At 40.9% G+C, this 15,700-nt stretch overlaps 1 protein-coding gene across 21 annotated transcripts in view; it reads left to right on the forward strand.

The window, feature by feature from the left end:
• Positions 1 to 13,745, forward strand: part of ppfia1 (PTPRF interacting protein alpha 1) — a 49,374-nt gene extending 35,629 nt beyond the window's left edge. For 4 of the 21 annotated variants that reach the window (XM_019349075.2, XM_019349175.2, XM_025908615.1 and 1 more), the window contains 15 exons: positions 2,035 to 2,064; positions 3,325 to 3,449; positions 3,550 to 3,722; positions 3,836 to 3,929; positions 4,333 to 4,344; positions 5,027 to 5,108; positions 5,209 to 5,409; positions 5,754 to 5,816; positions 6,671 to 6,697; positions 9,728 to 9,903; positions 10,116 to 10,213; positions 10,306 to 10,481; positions 11,291 to 11,359; positions 11,486 to 11,654; positions 12,158 to 13,745. In XM_019349075.2, the coding sequence (XP_019204620.1) occupies positions 2,035 to 2,064; positions 3,325 to 3,449; positions 3,550 to 3,722; positions 3,836 to 3,929; positions 4,333 to 4,344; positions 5,027 to 5,108; positions 5,209 to 5,409; positions 5,754 to 5,816; positions 6,671 to 6,697; positions 9,728 to 9,903; positions 10,116 to 10,213; positions 10,306 to 10,481; positions 11,291 to 11,359; positions 11,486 to 11,654; positions 12,158 to 12,219 (1,557 nt within the window). In that variant the 3' untranslated portion in view covers positions 12,220 to 13,745. Of the gene's footprint in view, positions 1 to 2,034; positions 2,065 to 3,324; positions 3,450 to 3,549; positions 3,723 to 3,835; positions 3,930 to 4,332; positions 4,345 to 5,026; positions 5,109 to 5,208; positions 5,410 to 5,753; positions 5,817 to 6,670; positions 6,698 to 9,727; positions 9,904 to 10,115; positions 10,214 to 10,305; positions 10,482 to 11,290; positions 11,360 to 11,485; positions 11,655 to 11,820; positions 11,886 to 12,135 lie in introns of all 21 variants that reach the window. The other 17 variants (XM_025908664.1, XM_013275987.3, XM_025908699.1 and 14 more) reach the window with 13 other exon arrangements.
• The last annotated feature ends 1,955 nt before the right edge of the window (positions 13,746 to 15,700 follow it).

The raw sequence follows: 15,700 nt of genomic DNA on the forward strand, positions 1-15,700 counted from the left end.
CATCTCCCCACAGCTCCCTTCATTCCCTTCTTGGGTGGGTGCAGTCTGCCACTTCCTGTCTCTTCTGATCCTTTTGCCAACTTCAGTGCAAACAGGAAACTTTTTCTCTTTGTTAAATCCAAATCGTGGCTCTGGGGTTTTGTATTTGTTTTTTTGACTGCTTATGAAAGTCATCAAATGTAGACCTGCTTGTAATATTTTGTGAAAACCAAGAATTAGGTTATTATGTTGCCTCAAAACCTCTGTTAGCCTCTTTTTAGATTATTATTTGGCCATTTTAGTCTTTATTTGACGCTAGAGCAGTAAGGGGCTGGGGGGCAGGTCGGACTTGAAGCCAGGCTTATTATTTTCTTTTATTCTCACTCGCACATCTGATTCATTGACTTGTGTAAACGCAGAGTAACAAAAGACACAAAGCTGTGAGTGTGGATGTTCAGGCTTGTCCAGGTCTCCTGTCAGTATTCAGTATTCCTCAATAGGAAAATCATAACAAGCACACCTGAAATGCTAAGCTGAATTCCATATATTTAAAACATCACCAGGAACCAGCTAGTACTCAATACTTTTTCAAAGTTTGGTTTATTTTTGGCAAAGTGTCTGTATCAGGCTGCCACTTAATATCTCTTTGGTTATTTTTTTAACTTAAGAAACAAGGGCATCCCAACTTCAAGACCCTGATTACATTAAAGACACAGACCACTGACTCTGTGTGCCAGCTGATATGACAAGAGGTGCACATCTGTTTATTTTTGGCTTCTCTCCCTGCATTCAGTTTTGTATTGGTTCTGTGGAACTGTAAAACCACTGGTTTCCTTGTTAACCCTGCAGCTGGAGCTACTCTAGCAGTACTTGCGTTTGTTTGGTTGTTCCAGATGTTTGAGTTGAGTGTCCCTTTAACGTTTGTTTGTTTGTTTGTTCAGTGCGTGTTGAAGTTACTTATACTAATGAAGTTGCTTGATTGCAGAGCAGCAATTTACATCTGCCCTGCTTAAAATCAGGCATTTAAACAATTCAAGCAGTTTATTGAAGCAATGCTGTAATACATTAGACATAAAAGGAGTCTTTGTCTTTGAGTCTGGCAGATCATGTCGTCAGTTTTACACATTTATAAATCTTACTTGGGTTAAAAAAATCACAAGATTATCATTAATGCATAAGTAGACACATAAATAGACACTGCGAGAGGAAAGAAAACAATTTGGGTAATTAAATTAATTTTCTGCTCACCCTTCAATTTCCTCTTCCCGTTTTCCTTTTATAGCATATGCTCCTCCCTGCTTTGGCCCCTACAGTGTCAGCTGAGCAAAGGAAATGAGTGATTAGGTACTTTCTTCCTGGGGCAGGAAAATTCCTGTAGAAATGTGGCACACTGATGGTTTATTTGCTCTGCTAATGCCAGGTCTATGTGGAATGCAGAGGGGTGGGGTGGTGGTGTGTGTGTGTGTGTGTGTGTGTGTGTGGGGTGGGGGGATCTGTCCTCCACCACTATTGGTGCAGAGTGGAAAATATGACGAGAACAGCTGTGCTTCATAAATTCAGGTGCCGCACAGTTATTGTTACACACACACACTCACACACACACACTATAGCATCACCTGTGATTTCAAATGCTGTTTAGCGTGAGTAGTCAGCTAGCTGCTTGGCATCTTAATTGATTTATCAATGCAAACAAATGTTATAAAAGCTCTTATCCCACTCAAATATTGGTGGTGGTGTAATTGTGAGCGAGACTGCACCCAGCCTACCTTGACCCAACCTTCAGCTTGGTTTTTGCAGTGTCTTCTCCCTTGGGTGTGGTGGTACTCCTGCAGACTTTAATTTCCCAAGAACTACCTTTCTTAATTGCACAATAAAAACAACAGCTTCTCTGAGTCTGCGTATGTGTCTCTGCCTGTGCGCGCACATGGATAACTGTTCTGTGTATCTTCATGTGATTTTCTGCTCTTGTCTCTTTGTGCATGGCTTGACTCCACCGCTGATCTGTTGTGTATTACTAACTGCTTCTCTCCTCTCTCCCTTTTTGCCACACTTCAGCCTAGTGACCTGCGCAAGCACCGCAGGAAGGTAAACTAGAGAACTGCTTTCCCGAGCTCTGTGAGGGACCTGTTTGCTATTTAACATCTCCCACCCCCCAAGTGTAATCCCTAATGTTTACTTTCAGTTTCTCCATCCCATCCTTAAATCCTCCATGCGCTGGAAATATGCAGTCCTGCATGAAATCTAAAATCCCATTCTTAAACCTCTAGAAGTTTTTGAATGCCTCGATTGTTTGGGGTTGTTGTTTTTTTTGTAACAGTGCTGCAAATAATACGTTTTGTTTCTTCATATTGAGTTTTAAGTAATGTATTTTCTATTATTAAATCAAACACACGGCTGTTACAGGCAATCTCCAGCATAACATTTTTGCACCACTGGGCCTCCAGGCCAGCACCTCAGACTTTTATTGCACTTTAGTGTCATTTCTTTTACTTATTTTAATACTGCTGTGGTGCTTCACCTGTAATAATCAATCAAATTTATTAGTATGTAAGGGACTCATTCTTTAGAATGCGTCTAGTGGAATAAATGCTATCTCTGACTTTAAAATAAAATCACCCCTGCATATTGCAGCCATCACAGCAACTTGAGTGTGTCTAGAACTGGGAATCTCGTCAAAGTGGGAGAAATCATTACGGAAAGATGTGACGATTTTGAACGAAAACCTCAAGCAGTCTGGGTTGTGGCTCTGTCTTCCAGTGTCTTCCAATACAACAATGACCCAAAAAATATTTGGCTCCAGGTCAAGACCATCAAATCTGAAGAAACTTCAGACATCTTGGTTAGCTTTTAGTTTACATTGTACAAAATATTTACTTACCTGGTGAACTGTTTAAGAATTGCTAATAGCAGGTTCCAGGTTTAATTTTGAGGCAGGACTTTTCCCATGGATCCTTCCTATATGTTACATCAGTGACTGGTTAATACCATAATTAGAAGCCAGGATCAGTCAATCATTCTTCATTTTTCACTCCACAAAAAAAAAAAAAACTCGTAGCAACTTTGGTTTCTTTTGTTTGTTTGTTTTGCAGTGTTCATCATTTTCAAGTTCGTTCTCTTTTGGGAGACTGAGTTTCGTTCTCCTTTTTGCCTTTGTGAAATTAAACTGCACATAGTGTTCCCACTAAATAATTGATTGTTCACAGTACTGTATCTATTACCAATATCCAATCTATGGATTGTTCATAGTCCACATACAGTGTAGCGTCTTGGTGTGTATTATGTACAGTAGGGTTTTTTTCATTGTTGTTTTTGTTCCGTTAATGTTTCTCTGTCTGTGTCATGCAGTCTGCTCAAGATGATAAGGCTACTATTCATTGTGAGACGTCACCCCCAACTACTCCACGTTCCATCCGACTGAATAGGGAGGTGGGCCACGCCACTAGTCACGAGGACATCCGAGACATCCGAGGGTAAGATGCATTTTTATCCAGGAAAAGTTGTTTGTGTTTCTGGGATTTAAACATTTGTTTCTTCTTTCTCTATCTAATAACTTAACCCTTAATTGTGTAGGCTGAGCAGCCTGCAGGATGGACAGGGCAGTAACCCAAGCAGTAGCAACAGCAGCCAAGACTCTCTCAACAAAGCAGCCAAGAAGAAAAGTATCAAGTCTTCCATTGGACGCCTGTTTGGGAAGAAGGAGAAAGGTCGGCCCAGCATTCCTGGCAAGGATCCTGCCAGCCAAGGTCAGACACTAGCAGCAGTGCTAAGCCGATGTTCTGGACATGTATGCTACTAATAGTGATGAGTTTATGGTCTGTGTTAGATCTCTGAGCAAGGTCTCAATGTTATGTTCTAGCTGGCACTCCCGAGGCAGAGGGCTCTCCGAAGGATGGCTTGGGTGTGGGCACCCTTGGTGGTCCTGCAGAGAAAAACAGGAAGCTACAGAAGAAGTAAGTTTCTGTATGACAGTCCCATCCCTTCCAATGTTTATGCAGAGTAAGAAAACTAATAAAGAGGATAAAAGACTCTTGTAATTGTGCAGACATCAGTCTGTGTTGTCGTGCTGCAGTCCAGGGCTGCCTCACAAGCTCTTTCACCACCTAGCTCATGTGCACAGCCTTTCATTCGACGCCACGGCATTTCCATCGCAGTCATCTCTCACATCTCCTGTTTTGTTTTTGGTTTTTTTGGCACTTTCATTCTTAGTTTTGTTCACGCAAATTGCAAACACCATAAATGTTTTGCTGTCACATGGCTCTTCAATAATCATCAGTTCATTCTTTCTCTTTATTTTTTTTTCCTTCTTTTTCACATTTTGTACCACCCCCCCTCCCTCTCTCATTCCATCTGTAGTCCAAAGACTGGGTAAGTTGGCTCGTGTTGCTTTTTGCCTTGCCCGATCTTCTCGCATTTGGCTTCACATTGACCTCACCAGTAACCCAGCAGACCCCGACCAAGTATCTCTTTGAATGTCTGATAGATTTTCCATGCTGCTTTTTACCCTGCTTTCCATAGTGGAGCATAACTAACAGGAATGTGTGTGCGCTGATTGTAGTGAGTGCAGGATTTTCCTATTGCAGTTTTCCTTTTGGAGCATGACGTTATGCACTACAACCATAGGAAAAATGGAAGTTGGCTCTTTGCGTGTGTTCTTGTCCATAAAATAAACATTAGCATAATTATTTTTTTTTGTTCCTACACTCCTTTATTTACGTAAAACTGAATTGTTAGTTAAGAACATGCTTTTGGGCATTTCTGCCAACTCTTTAAAATGGATCTGCTAAACAGATGGTGAGCGTGTTGATGGTGTGGCACACAGCTACATCTAGTGGAGCAGTGAGTCTTTCTTGGGTTCAGGTTCTGTGTTTGTCCCCTCCCCCTTTCCTCTTTCTCTCTCTTTCACTCAGTATGCATGTCAGCTAATGTCTTGGGTTTGTGTGTGCATATTGGGATTTTGTGATGAACATTTGGATCTGTGGCTGTGAATATTTTGGTCCTTGAGCAAGTGAACCACCGAGTTGGCTTTAACATGTATTGCGTCTTCCAGGCATGAATTACTAGAAGAGGCTCGCAGACAAGGCCTCCCGTTCGCCCAGTGGGACGGACCAACTGTCGTGGTTTGGCTGGAGGTACAAGACCAACACAATTCATTGAAAAGCAGTAAACTCAGTAGCATGTCTAAATCATTAATCCTATTTAACTGTTGCTAATCTGTCCTCTTCTGGCCAGCTGTGGGTGGGCATGCCAGCCTGGTACGTGGCTGCATGCCGTGCCAATGTGAAGAGTGGAGCCATCATGTCAGCACTATCAGACACAGAGATCCAACGGGAGATTGGAATCAGCAACCCACTGCATCGTCTGAAGCTTCGTTTGGCCATCCAGGAAATCATGTCTCTCACCAGCCCTTCAGCCCCACCAACCTCCAGAACGGTACCCATCAGTGCATTCATACCTCCAGCTGGACCACTGTGCATATTTAACACTGATCACATTGAGACAGCTTGCACTTTCAAAGTCTTGATGATACTTTTAAGCACTGTCACATTCATATCATCTCATGAGCATGACACTTTTAATGCATTAACATTTTGACTGCTTACATACTTAACATGTACTAATGCTTGAATCAAATTTCTACTGGTTTCATCTGAATTCATTTGCTAACAATGAATGAAACAAATGCTTCATAGTTTTTTCTCCATTTGGCTCTCTTTCTGTCCTTCACCACTCTTCCCTCTTGGCGCATTTCTGATTGGTTGGTGTCAAATGATCAGACCACAGGAAACGTTTGGGTCACACATGAAGAAATGGAAAGTTTGGCAGCCACGCCTCCCACGGTTAGTCTACCCTGATTGGCTGGGCACTGGTGGCTTCTCACATCTATGGTTGTGGTTGAGCTTTGTTTCAAGTTGTCTTCAGTATTGCCATACTTCACTTATTATATTGGATACGTTCAGTATGAATTTGGCTGCGTGCACGATCACTGAGTGTCTTGAAACAAAGCCTTCTTTGTTCCCCTAGTGGGTGACTTCTTTGTTGTTCTTGGATTGGCCTCATGCTCTTCTTTAGTCCTTGCACAGTATATGTATGTTTCACCTTTTATATAGCTTTCACCTTAGATGGACATAGATGGAATACACATGAAGAACTACCTCCCACTACCAAAGTTAGATTGGGCTGTTTATGAAACATTGCCAGTCATTAGTGGGTGATGTATAGCCAAAAGAAATAGACAAAGGTGTGTGTAATATCTGATACCAGAAATGCTTCTGAAGAAACTGTGATAGCTTCTCTTTAATAGATCTGGTTGGGTTAAACCTTCTGAGGACAATTTAATATGTCCTCAAAAGGTTTATAGGGTAATGTTTTATTTATTTATTTTCACACACACACATATATGAAAACAAATAAGATGTAAACTACATATCTTAATGTACTGATTTTATTTAATTAGCACACCACCACTCTGAGATATATTTATATATACCTCTGATCACCCAGCACTGGTATTTCCTGTTTGATGCCTTATCATTTGTTTGTCTGTGTTATTTTCCTGCTGTTTTTACTGACTTGTTATTTTGTTTATTACTTTATACTTTCCACTTGAAGCTTCTCTAACCCCAGCACTGCACACTAACCCCTCACCTTTCTGTTCTTCTCACCATGCTCACTCTAACCATGCTAACACCAGGAGGATGACGAGGGTAGCTGGGCCCAGGTTTGCATACGTTCCCCAAAACCCACCTATTCTCACCTTTGTTTGTTTGTTTGTTTGTTTGTTTGTTTGTTTTGTTTTGTTTTTTAAATTCGGTTATGATTGCCTTGTACTCCTTTATTCACAACAAGCACATTCTAGCACAGTTTAATTTGGAGCTTCTCTGCATACAGTTGCTACTATAGAGGTTTGCTCTTAGAGCGAAAGCAAACTGCTACAAAAAACTCCAGCTGAATTTTTATGTATGCAGTTTAGTTGAGCAAATACATGATAATATAATAATGAAACAGTACACTATCTGCACAACAGCTGCTAAGAGGCGGTGATCTAGTTCAAAGGAAAATAACAGTAAAATGAAACAGAGTAACCTTACACAGTGATTTCATGCATACTAAAGAGCCTCTTTTAAATCTGTAGTGAGTTCATCAAATTAAAGTAAAAATATTATTTTTTTTATTTTTTTATTTTAAACAACTTCCGAACATAATTCTATAAACATGAATAAATGGCTTTGATTATCTGCCAAATCAGATCTGATGCATTAAACTAATAAGCTGTATTTCAACAACAGGCACGAATTAATCATTACTTTCCTCATGTTCAATGCAAATAAATCATCCAAGAATATGCTTAATTAATATTTAGTATAAACCAATACTTAGACAGATCCTAATTCATTTTAGTGATAAGAAAGGCTAACAGAACTTTTAGGATTTTATGTTATAGTTTTTGAAATATTCATGTTCAACAATTGTCTCATGAAAGTTGAAAGAACAAAGCGTTTTATTAATTGTAAATTAAATATGAATTTCACGTTTCTTCATCAAATGTTCAGAATTTGCACCATTCAAGGTTTTAGGCAAAACTGAGACAGCTGAGCAGAACAGTCTATCTGAGATGGAATGATTGGTTTGTTAGTAAAATAAGTAATGACAAGGGGCAAGATTGGTTTCTGTTTAGTTTTTTTAAACGTGTGTCTGAGAGGAGACAGGTCAAGTCTAAAAATGAAGTCCAATAAAAGCTTACCAACCAATGTGACACGTAAAGAAAGAGCCAACAGTCAAATCAATGTTGGAGCTTTTCAGTTGACCACAGTTTGCAGCCAAGTCAAAAATTAATACAAAGAAAAGCTGTGTGTGTGTGTGTGTGTGTGTGTTAGCTTCCTTCACACTATGTCAGCTTTCCTGATAGAAACCGGTGCACTGCCACTGATGTGTGGAGTGTTTTCACTGATAACTTACTTAATTTTGCTTTGTGAATCAGGATTAGCCCTGATTATTTACATCCTCAGTGGATACACGCACTTTGGTTTTTTCTTCTTATCGCCACACAATAAAGAAAAAAATGTAAAACATCCCTTTTTGGATTTATTCACTGTTGCCGGGCGACTCACTGGGTTCATCTAGTGGTTGTGTTGCTCAGTTGCAGAGATTTGTCTCCCACCTTTTACGTTCTTTAAAAAAATTAATCTAAACTTTAAACTTTCTTAGATATTTTTCTATAAACTAGTCATTAAACAGGTGGTAACATTGTTGATTATCATTCGAATATTTTCTTCTTTTTTTTTTAATATATACATTTTTAATCAGTGTGCTGTTAAAACTAGAGATGGACGGATCCGATATTACGTATCGGTATCGGTCCGATACTGACGTAAATTACTGGATCGGATATCGGAGGGAAATAAAAAATGTAATCCAATCCATTAAATATCAAAAAAGCATCTCACAAAACTTGCAACACGGCGTAACTCGGCTCATAACCGTAGCACGTTGCAGCAGTATGCCTCACGTGATAGAGCAGCTGTGTGTATTTGGAACCTTGCTAGCAAACGAGCATTTCATCTCCGAGGAAGTTATCCCAGAGAGAAGTAAAGCAAGTGTGTAAGTTCATCTCTGAATGTTTGTAAAGCGTTCCCATGTTAAGCTTAACAACCGATATATGGAGCGACTGCCTCTCTCTCTCCCTCTCCTGCTGCTACTTCAATCATGAAACTAATTAATGATCAGCTGATCGGCTTTTCTGTCGCGAGTCCGTCTCTCTTCTTTGTTTTTGGCCCACTTTGCACCAGAAAGAGGAAACCAGCGGCTGAACAACAGCAGCACGTTTAAGCTTGATAAGCTGTTGTTAGAATTTATTTAATATTACTTTCTACACCAGGATCCTTTTCTACGTAGCTGACGGCTGGTAACTGTGCAGGGGCGGATCTAGCAAAGTGTAGCCAGGGGGGCCGATAGGGCATGAACAGGGAAAAGGGGGCACAAAGACATACTTTTCTTTCTTATTCTCATTTAAAATGTCTAGCTTTTAATAAATAATTATCTGAATCTTACACCCAAAGTTTTAATCTGATGTAAAATGTATAGAAGTACATTACTGTATATAGTAACTGTTGGGAAGGTACCATCTGTGCAGTCTGCAATTCTGTTGAAGAAAGATGTTGAATCTATTTAATTATTCTTGAAAAATAATTTATTTCTGTGCATTTTTTTTCACACTGCAACAAATTAAAGTTGATTACGTCGATTAAGCATCATGAGGTGGAGGGTGGGGGGTGGTTCCCTATTTTTTTTTGCTGGCAGTTTGCAACCCTATTAGTTAGGTTGCTTAATATTTCTGCTAAGTACTCTTTAAAATACCAGAATAAGAAGGATGGAGCAGGTTTAAGTTTATTAGATTGATCAGTGTTGCTGAACTATGAAATATTTTGGGTCCAGTGTATTTTTTACATACAGATATAACAGAATAGCTTTAGTGTTGTTGTTTATTCAAACATGAGTATGAACTTATACAAAATGCAGCAAGATATTAAAAAACAGTTTTATTGATTAAAAAACACACTATATCGGATTCATATCGGTATCGGCCGATATCCAAATTTATGATATCGGTATCGGACATAAAAAAGTGGTATCGTGCCATCTCTAGTTAAAACGGTTAATATACACCTGCTGTAATTAGCCTCTACCACGCCTCCATCTTTTTAGACCACTCTCTCAAACACCAGCTAAGTCTCCTCTTCTCTGACTGTAGACTTTGGCGTACGGAGACATGAACCACGAGTGGATCGGAAACGAGTGGCTACCCAGCCTGGGTTTGCCACAGTACCGCTCCTACTTCATGGAGTCACTGGTGGATGCCCGCATGCTTGACCATCTAACCAAGAAGGATCTTAGGGGACAGCTCAAGATGGTGGACAGCTTCCACAGGTGAGACATAGATTGATTTTTATTAGCAGCAGCGAATATCTTGAAGAACCACAGCCTACTACAATCATGCCACACATACATGCAACTTTTTCCTTTCTGCCACTAGTCAAACAACAAGTCAACAGCTTACTTTGGGAAAAAGACAAGCACATCGTGGCAGATGAACAACTAACAGGCTCCACAGTGAACGAGTGTATGTGTTTGTGCTACAGGAACAGCTTTCAGTGTGGTGTGATGTGTCTGCGGAGGCTCAACTATGACAGAAAGGAGCTGGAGAGGAGGAGGGAGGAGTCCATGCTGGAGTTTAAAGGTAACACATGCTTTTTTCTTTCCTCATTAAAACAACTTGGTGTTATCGTGTGTATTTTTAAAATGGCACTCATCTCTGTTTTGTGCTTTCAGATGTGCTGGTGTGGAGTAATGAGCGTGTCATCAGTTGGGTTCAGGCCATTGGTCTCAAAGAGTACAGCAGCAACCTTTATGAGAGTGGCGTCCATGGAGCACTGCTCGCCTTGGATGATACCTTTGATCAGAACGCCCTGGCCCTGCTGCTGCAGATCCCCACGCAGAACACACAGGTGCACAAACACCAAATGTTTATGATGTTTCACCATCCAGCTGTGGTTTTTCATATTTGAAGGCCCAAACATGGTCACTTTTCTCACATAAGAATCAGTTAGTCCCAACTTTGTCCAAAAAATCCTTTGTTAGAACTGCAAGTGCATTCTCACTACTGTTTATTTGGTTGCCTATGTGGTCTATTTTCACAGCTGGCATGTTAAAAACAAGTCTGATTAGACTGCATCACACACATTTGTTCTTGTCTAAATGTTTCCAGATGTGTAATTGTACAGACCAGTTTAAATAAAAGTCCTAATCCATATAAAAATAGAATTTCTGCAACCACCTCCTATGAAATAACTGAGATCTAACAGGTGCTTAAAGATACCTGTTAGTTAGTCATTGCTTGCTTGGGCCAATGGGCTCTTCCCAAAGCTTTGAGTTTGGTGCAGTGCCCGGGACATACAAAGAAAATTGATGTAAATTTATATACATTTAAATTTTACTTGCAAGATGGCTTTTGTGTTTTTGTTTTTTTTGTCAACCCATTGAGGTAAGTGGCACTGTGCTCCATGTGTAAATGCAGTGCTGGTGTCAGCCTGACATGAGTGACCTGAGGTTTACATCTGAAAGGGCATAATTAATTAGGAAGTTGTATGAGAACGGGAACTGCACGAAATGGGTTTTGAAGACAGAAACGAGAGATTTAGTGTGGACCAAAGTGCATTTCAAATCAGCTGCTCAGCAGACAGGAGGATGAGGACACTGCAGGTCAGAGCCAAGGTCTTCTATTAATCTCGTTCTTCTTCTTTCCCTTCATCTCTAGGCCCGGGCGACTCTTGAGCGCGAATACAACAGTCTGCTGGCGATGGGCACAGACAGGAGAATGGAAGAGGTGACAAACACGGATATTTGCTGACTTGTTGACTCTGCTAAGTAACAATAAGAATATCTGTGGACTAAAAAGGTCTTCTGCCCCCCCCCCCCCCCGTTTTTTTTCCTTTACCTCATCATCTTCTAGGATGATGATAAGAACTTCCGCCGTGCTCCCTCATGGAGAAAGAAGTTCAGGCCCAAAGACATGAGGGGGATGTCCTTGGGTGCATCAGATACCCTGCCTGCCAACTTCCGAGTTACCAGCAGTAGTGCGGCATCTCCCTCGACTCAGCCAAAGAGGAGCCCGATGGATGGTAAGCAGAGAGAGCAGTGTCAGTGTGCGCATGGTGTGAGTGTAATACGCTCTGTCAATGCTTAACATCTCTTCACGTGCACTCGCTTCTTTTTGGTTGGCTTTGTGATGATGCTGTGACTAACGGCATGTCTTTGCATGTGATTTCTGCCTACGTGGAAATACAGGAAGTCAGTCTATACAGAGGCTGGACACTGCCACAGTCAGGACCTACTCTTGTTAACACACAACGGTAAGACCGCACATGTCAAAAGTGATGAAATCACCAAATCAGAGACGTGTATGGCTATTTCTTCACTGCTGAACTGCTCCTCTATGCAAGCAGAAGTAGCTTTCTCGTACTGGAGGTCTGTGCTCTAATAACGCACGTTTTGCGCATCTCTCTTTCCTGTTTCCTCCCCCATCTCAACCCATCCACCCACCTCTCGGCTTCTGTCCTGCTTCCCTCTCACGTCCGGTGATCTCTCTCATTCCCTTCTCAGTTTATCCTCATTATTTCTATAGGTAACCGCTGGTCAGAGGATGAAGGGGAATTCCCTGCATTCAAGACCAGGATGATGAACTGAAATAACTTGCAAGGACCCTACAAAGATATTTTGCTTCTTGCTGACATCACAGAGAAAGACTTTACTCACTAATCTCAGTATCCCTAGAAGAGCTTTTCTAGATTTATCTACATTTGTTATTATATATTTATGTAAACCAATGGGACTGTTGATTTTAGAATTTCTATGTAACCCCTTTTTGCCTCTCTCCCCTTAATCACCCCCCCCCCCCCCCCATTTTTTTTTTTTAATAAAAGCAACATTTCTCCACTGTACCCGCATTAAGCTCAACTCTCAGATGTATGTGACTGAATATTTCAACAGTCTGGAGTTTGTATATTTCTACCAACAGACATTTCATCTAATCTTTTTTATAATTCTGATTCAATTGAACAGATGTATGTTTTTTGTCTCTCATATTTGATTTGAATTCTAATCAATGAATTAATTCTTAAGTGACTTGGATACATGATATAACTTAATTCATATCTTTGCCCTTTTTAACTGTTGTAATATTAGTAGCTTATTACTTGTGATTTTGTGTAAATGCAGCTCTTAGGTCGGTGGGTGTGTGAATATCAGAGAAATTGCTGGAGTCGTCAAACCGTTTCACAAACTGCTCAACACTGTGAGTCCTCCATCACCATTAAAATAACTGCTGGCAAGCCCAGGCGATGGTGACAACACATATCATGTGAAACGCACTATATTTCTCTCTTGTCTGTTTATTTTCCATACCTGTGATACCAAAATGAAACTCTTAAAGAATTAAAGCCATATAATTGTAGCAAGAAAAAAACTACGGAGGGCTACATTTGGATGCAAGTAAAAAAAAAAAAAAAAAACAGATTTCCAGGTTCTCTGCAGTTTACCTTGCATGCAGAATCCACTCCACTTATATGCACGCTTGCCACCCAATTTATCCCTTTAACAAAACCTTCCTCACCTCTGGAGAAATGCTCACTCGTGCAGAAGAACTTTAAATAAATGTGTGGATGACTCCAAAGTGTGGAAACTCCTTCAACGGACCAACTTCACTGAGGCCTCAATCGATCCCCACTGTCACCAGAAACCCCTGATGGTGGTGCAGTCCACCAGCAACCCTTTTTTAAAAACACTCTGTACAAAGATTTTATATCAAGCCTTACTGTTTAACTCCTCCCTGTCGTCTCTTCTTATTTATTATTACTCATTCGTGTTTTGTGTCGTCAGTAATGCTTCCAGAGCTACGTCTGAATGTTGCAGTGCTACTTCTGTTTTTCCCGTCTACACTCACAACACGGGTTCCAGCATAAGCCTTTGTGGCAAATGAGTCGGAACCGGAGACTTTTCTTTTCACTCTACATGTAGTTGAAGCTGACATTAGAAATGTGTTTTGTTTGTGATTTAGCCATTTATGCACAATGCAAATCATGTTGCTGTTTTTATTCCTGCTCTTCCTGATGAATCTTCTGATCTTGTAACAATGATGTACAGTCTGAGTACTTATAAACTATTTTTATCACAGTATTATTTATTGCTTACTTTCAATAAAATACTGAAACCTATTTTCCACTGCAAATAAAAGACTGCAGAGTTGTCTTTTCTGCTCCTCCTGCTGTGGACAGACGGTGTCCTTATCTTTAACAAAAAGCAGTGCAGGTTAGTTGCTCTGTAAGTATCCACGAGACTTAGTAATGTCTTTTTTATTATTATTATTATGAGATTGATACATTTCCAAAACCTTTCTACCATCCATCATCTTCCACATTTCTGGGGCCAGGCTGCGTGGGCAGCAGCCTTAACAGAGAAGCCCAAAACACTTTCTCCCCGGCCACCTCTTCCAGCTTGTCCGGGTGAACACCAGGGCGTTTCCAGGCCAGCTGAGAGATATAATCTCTCCAGCATGTCCTGGATCTGCCCCGGACCCTCCTCCTGGTGGGACATGCCCAGAACACCTCACCCAGAAGGCGCCCTGGAGAATTGCAAATCACTACCTTATCGTGGTGGAGGGGTTTGTGTGTCCCAGGGATCCCAGGTGCTATGTAGTCCGTCGGGGCTTTTGCCCGCTGGTAGGGTCTCCCATGGCAAATTGGTCATGGGTGAGGGACCCCTATGAGTAGAACCTCAAGGGAACAGTTCACCCTGCCCAGGATAGGGTTACTGAGGCCCTGCCCTGGAGCTAGGCCCGGGGAGCGTGCCTGATGGCGAGCGTTTGGTGGCTGGACCTTAGTCCATGGGCCCATCCTCCTGGAGGCCCACCACCCGCGTTAAGCACTGTAGGGGTCGGGTGCATTGTGTGCCAGGTGGGGGCTAGGAGTGGAGGCCCTGGTGGACCCATCCCCGGCTACCAACACCAAGACCTCTCTGCCCAAAACACAAATTCTAATATAAATGGAGGATGACCAAAATAATTTCACCTAACTACAATGGAAGTAGTTGCTGCATCATGTATTACACCACCCTACATCAAAAAATAAAGGGTCTGGTGTTTTCCAGAAAATAGTTATTACCTAATTCAATGGTGAGTTCAAAGTTTATTCCATTTTATACAGTTTTATCACAAAATGCAAATCGGTGGGGGTTTTTTCACATATGGTGAATTTATGCTTATTGTATTTCAGCTTCTCCAGCACAGTTAGCATATTTTCATATTCTGTCCAGTTTCTTTTAACTGGACAGAATGACCATTTGTCCCAGATGCCAATTGCTATTACACCGTAGGACACATTTTAGGCTCTTGTTTGAGCAGCATCAACAGCTTCCACTCACCTGCATTGCACCAAAACACTTTCAACATGAACACAAAAGAAAGTCCTCATCCATTTCAAGGAATGGAATAAGATCCTCCTCAGATGAATGAACAACTGGGGTCACAAGAGCTACTAGTAGATCTCGAATGCTGTTCATGTGGAGACAAAACATCACCAGACTCTTCTCTCTCATCAGCTAGGCCAGTAAAAATGGGAGGTGACAGCTGCACCGCGGTTCATCTGAATGCAGTACAGGTCTCACTGCTGATGGCAGGTTAGATAAAGAGAGACATCAGTGATCTTAAAGAAGCAATTTGCTGCCCATCAATTTGGGATTGGTTTTTAAGTTTTCCAAAAAAAACTTGAAAACCAACATTCTAAAATGAGAAAGTGGAAAACATTCATGCATCGGGAGTGAACATCCCAGCAAATGCACCCCAAAGTCAAAACATGCAGTGCTCAGAAAAAAAAAAAAAATAATAATAAAAAAATCAAAGGGCATAATCAAATTCTAAATTGTTTGGAAGGGTTTTTTCTCTCTAAATAAGATCTATTTATAGATGTGACAAGAATAAAAACGAATAATTTAATTTCAGTAAATTGTTGAGAAAGTTGTGATAATCAAACAGTAGAAAATCAGCGTAGTTACTGAAGAAGGCCTAACTTTCGTTTCAAAGAAATAAACCACGACCAAAGGTTTATGGTTGGGTTCCCTCTAGTCCAGGGGTGTTCAACCTGAGGCTCCTGAGCCCATCTCCGTGCTCGATGTC

This window comes from Oreochromis niloticus, linkage group LG1, assembly GCF_001858045.2.
Source record: "Oreochromis niloticus isolate F11D_XX linkage group LG1, O_niloticus_UMD_NMBU, whole genome shotgun sequence".
In the NCBI taxonomy this organism is placed as follows: Eukaryota; Metazoa; Chordata; class Actinopteri; order Cichliformes; family Cichlidae; genus Oreochromis; species Oreochromis niloticus.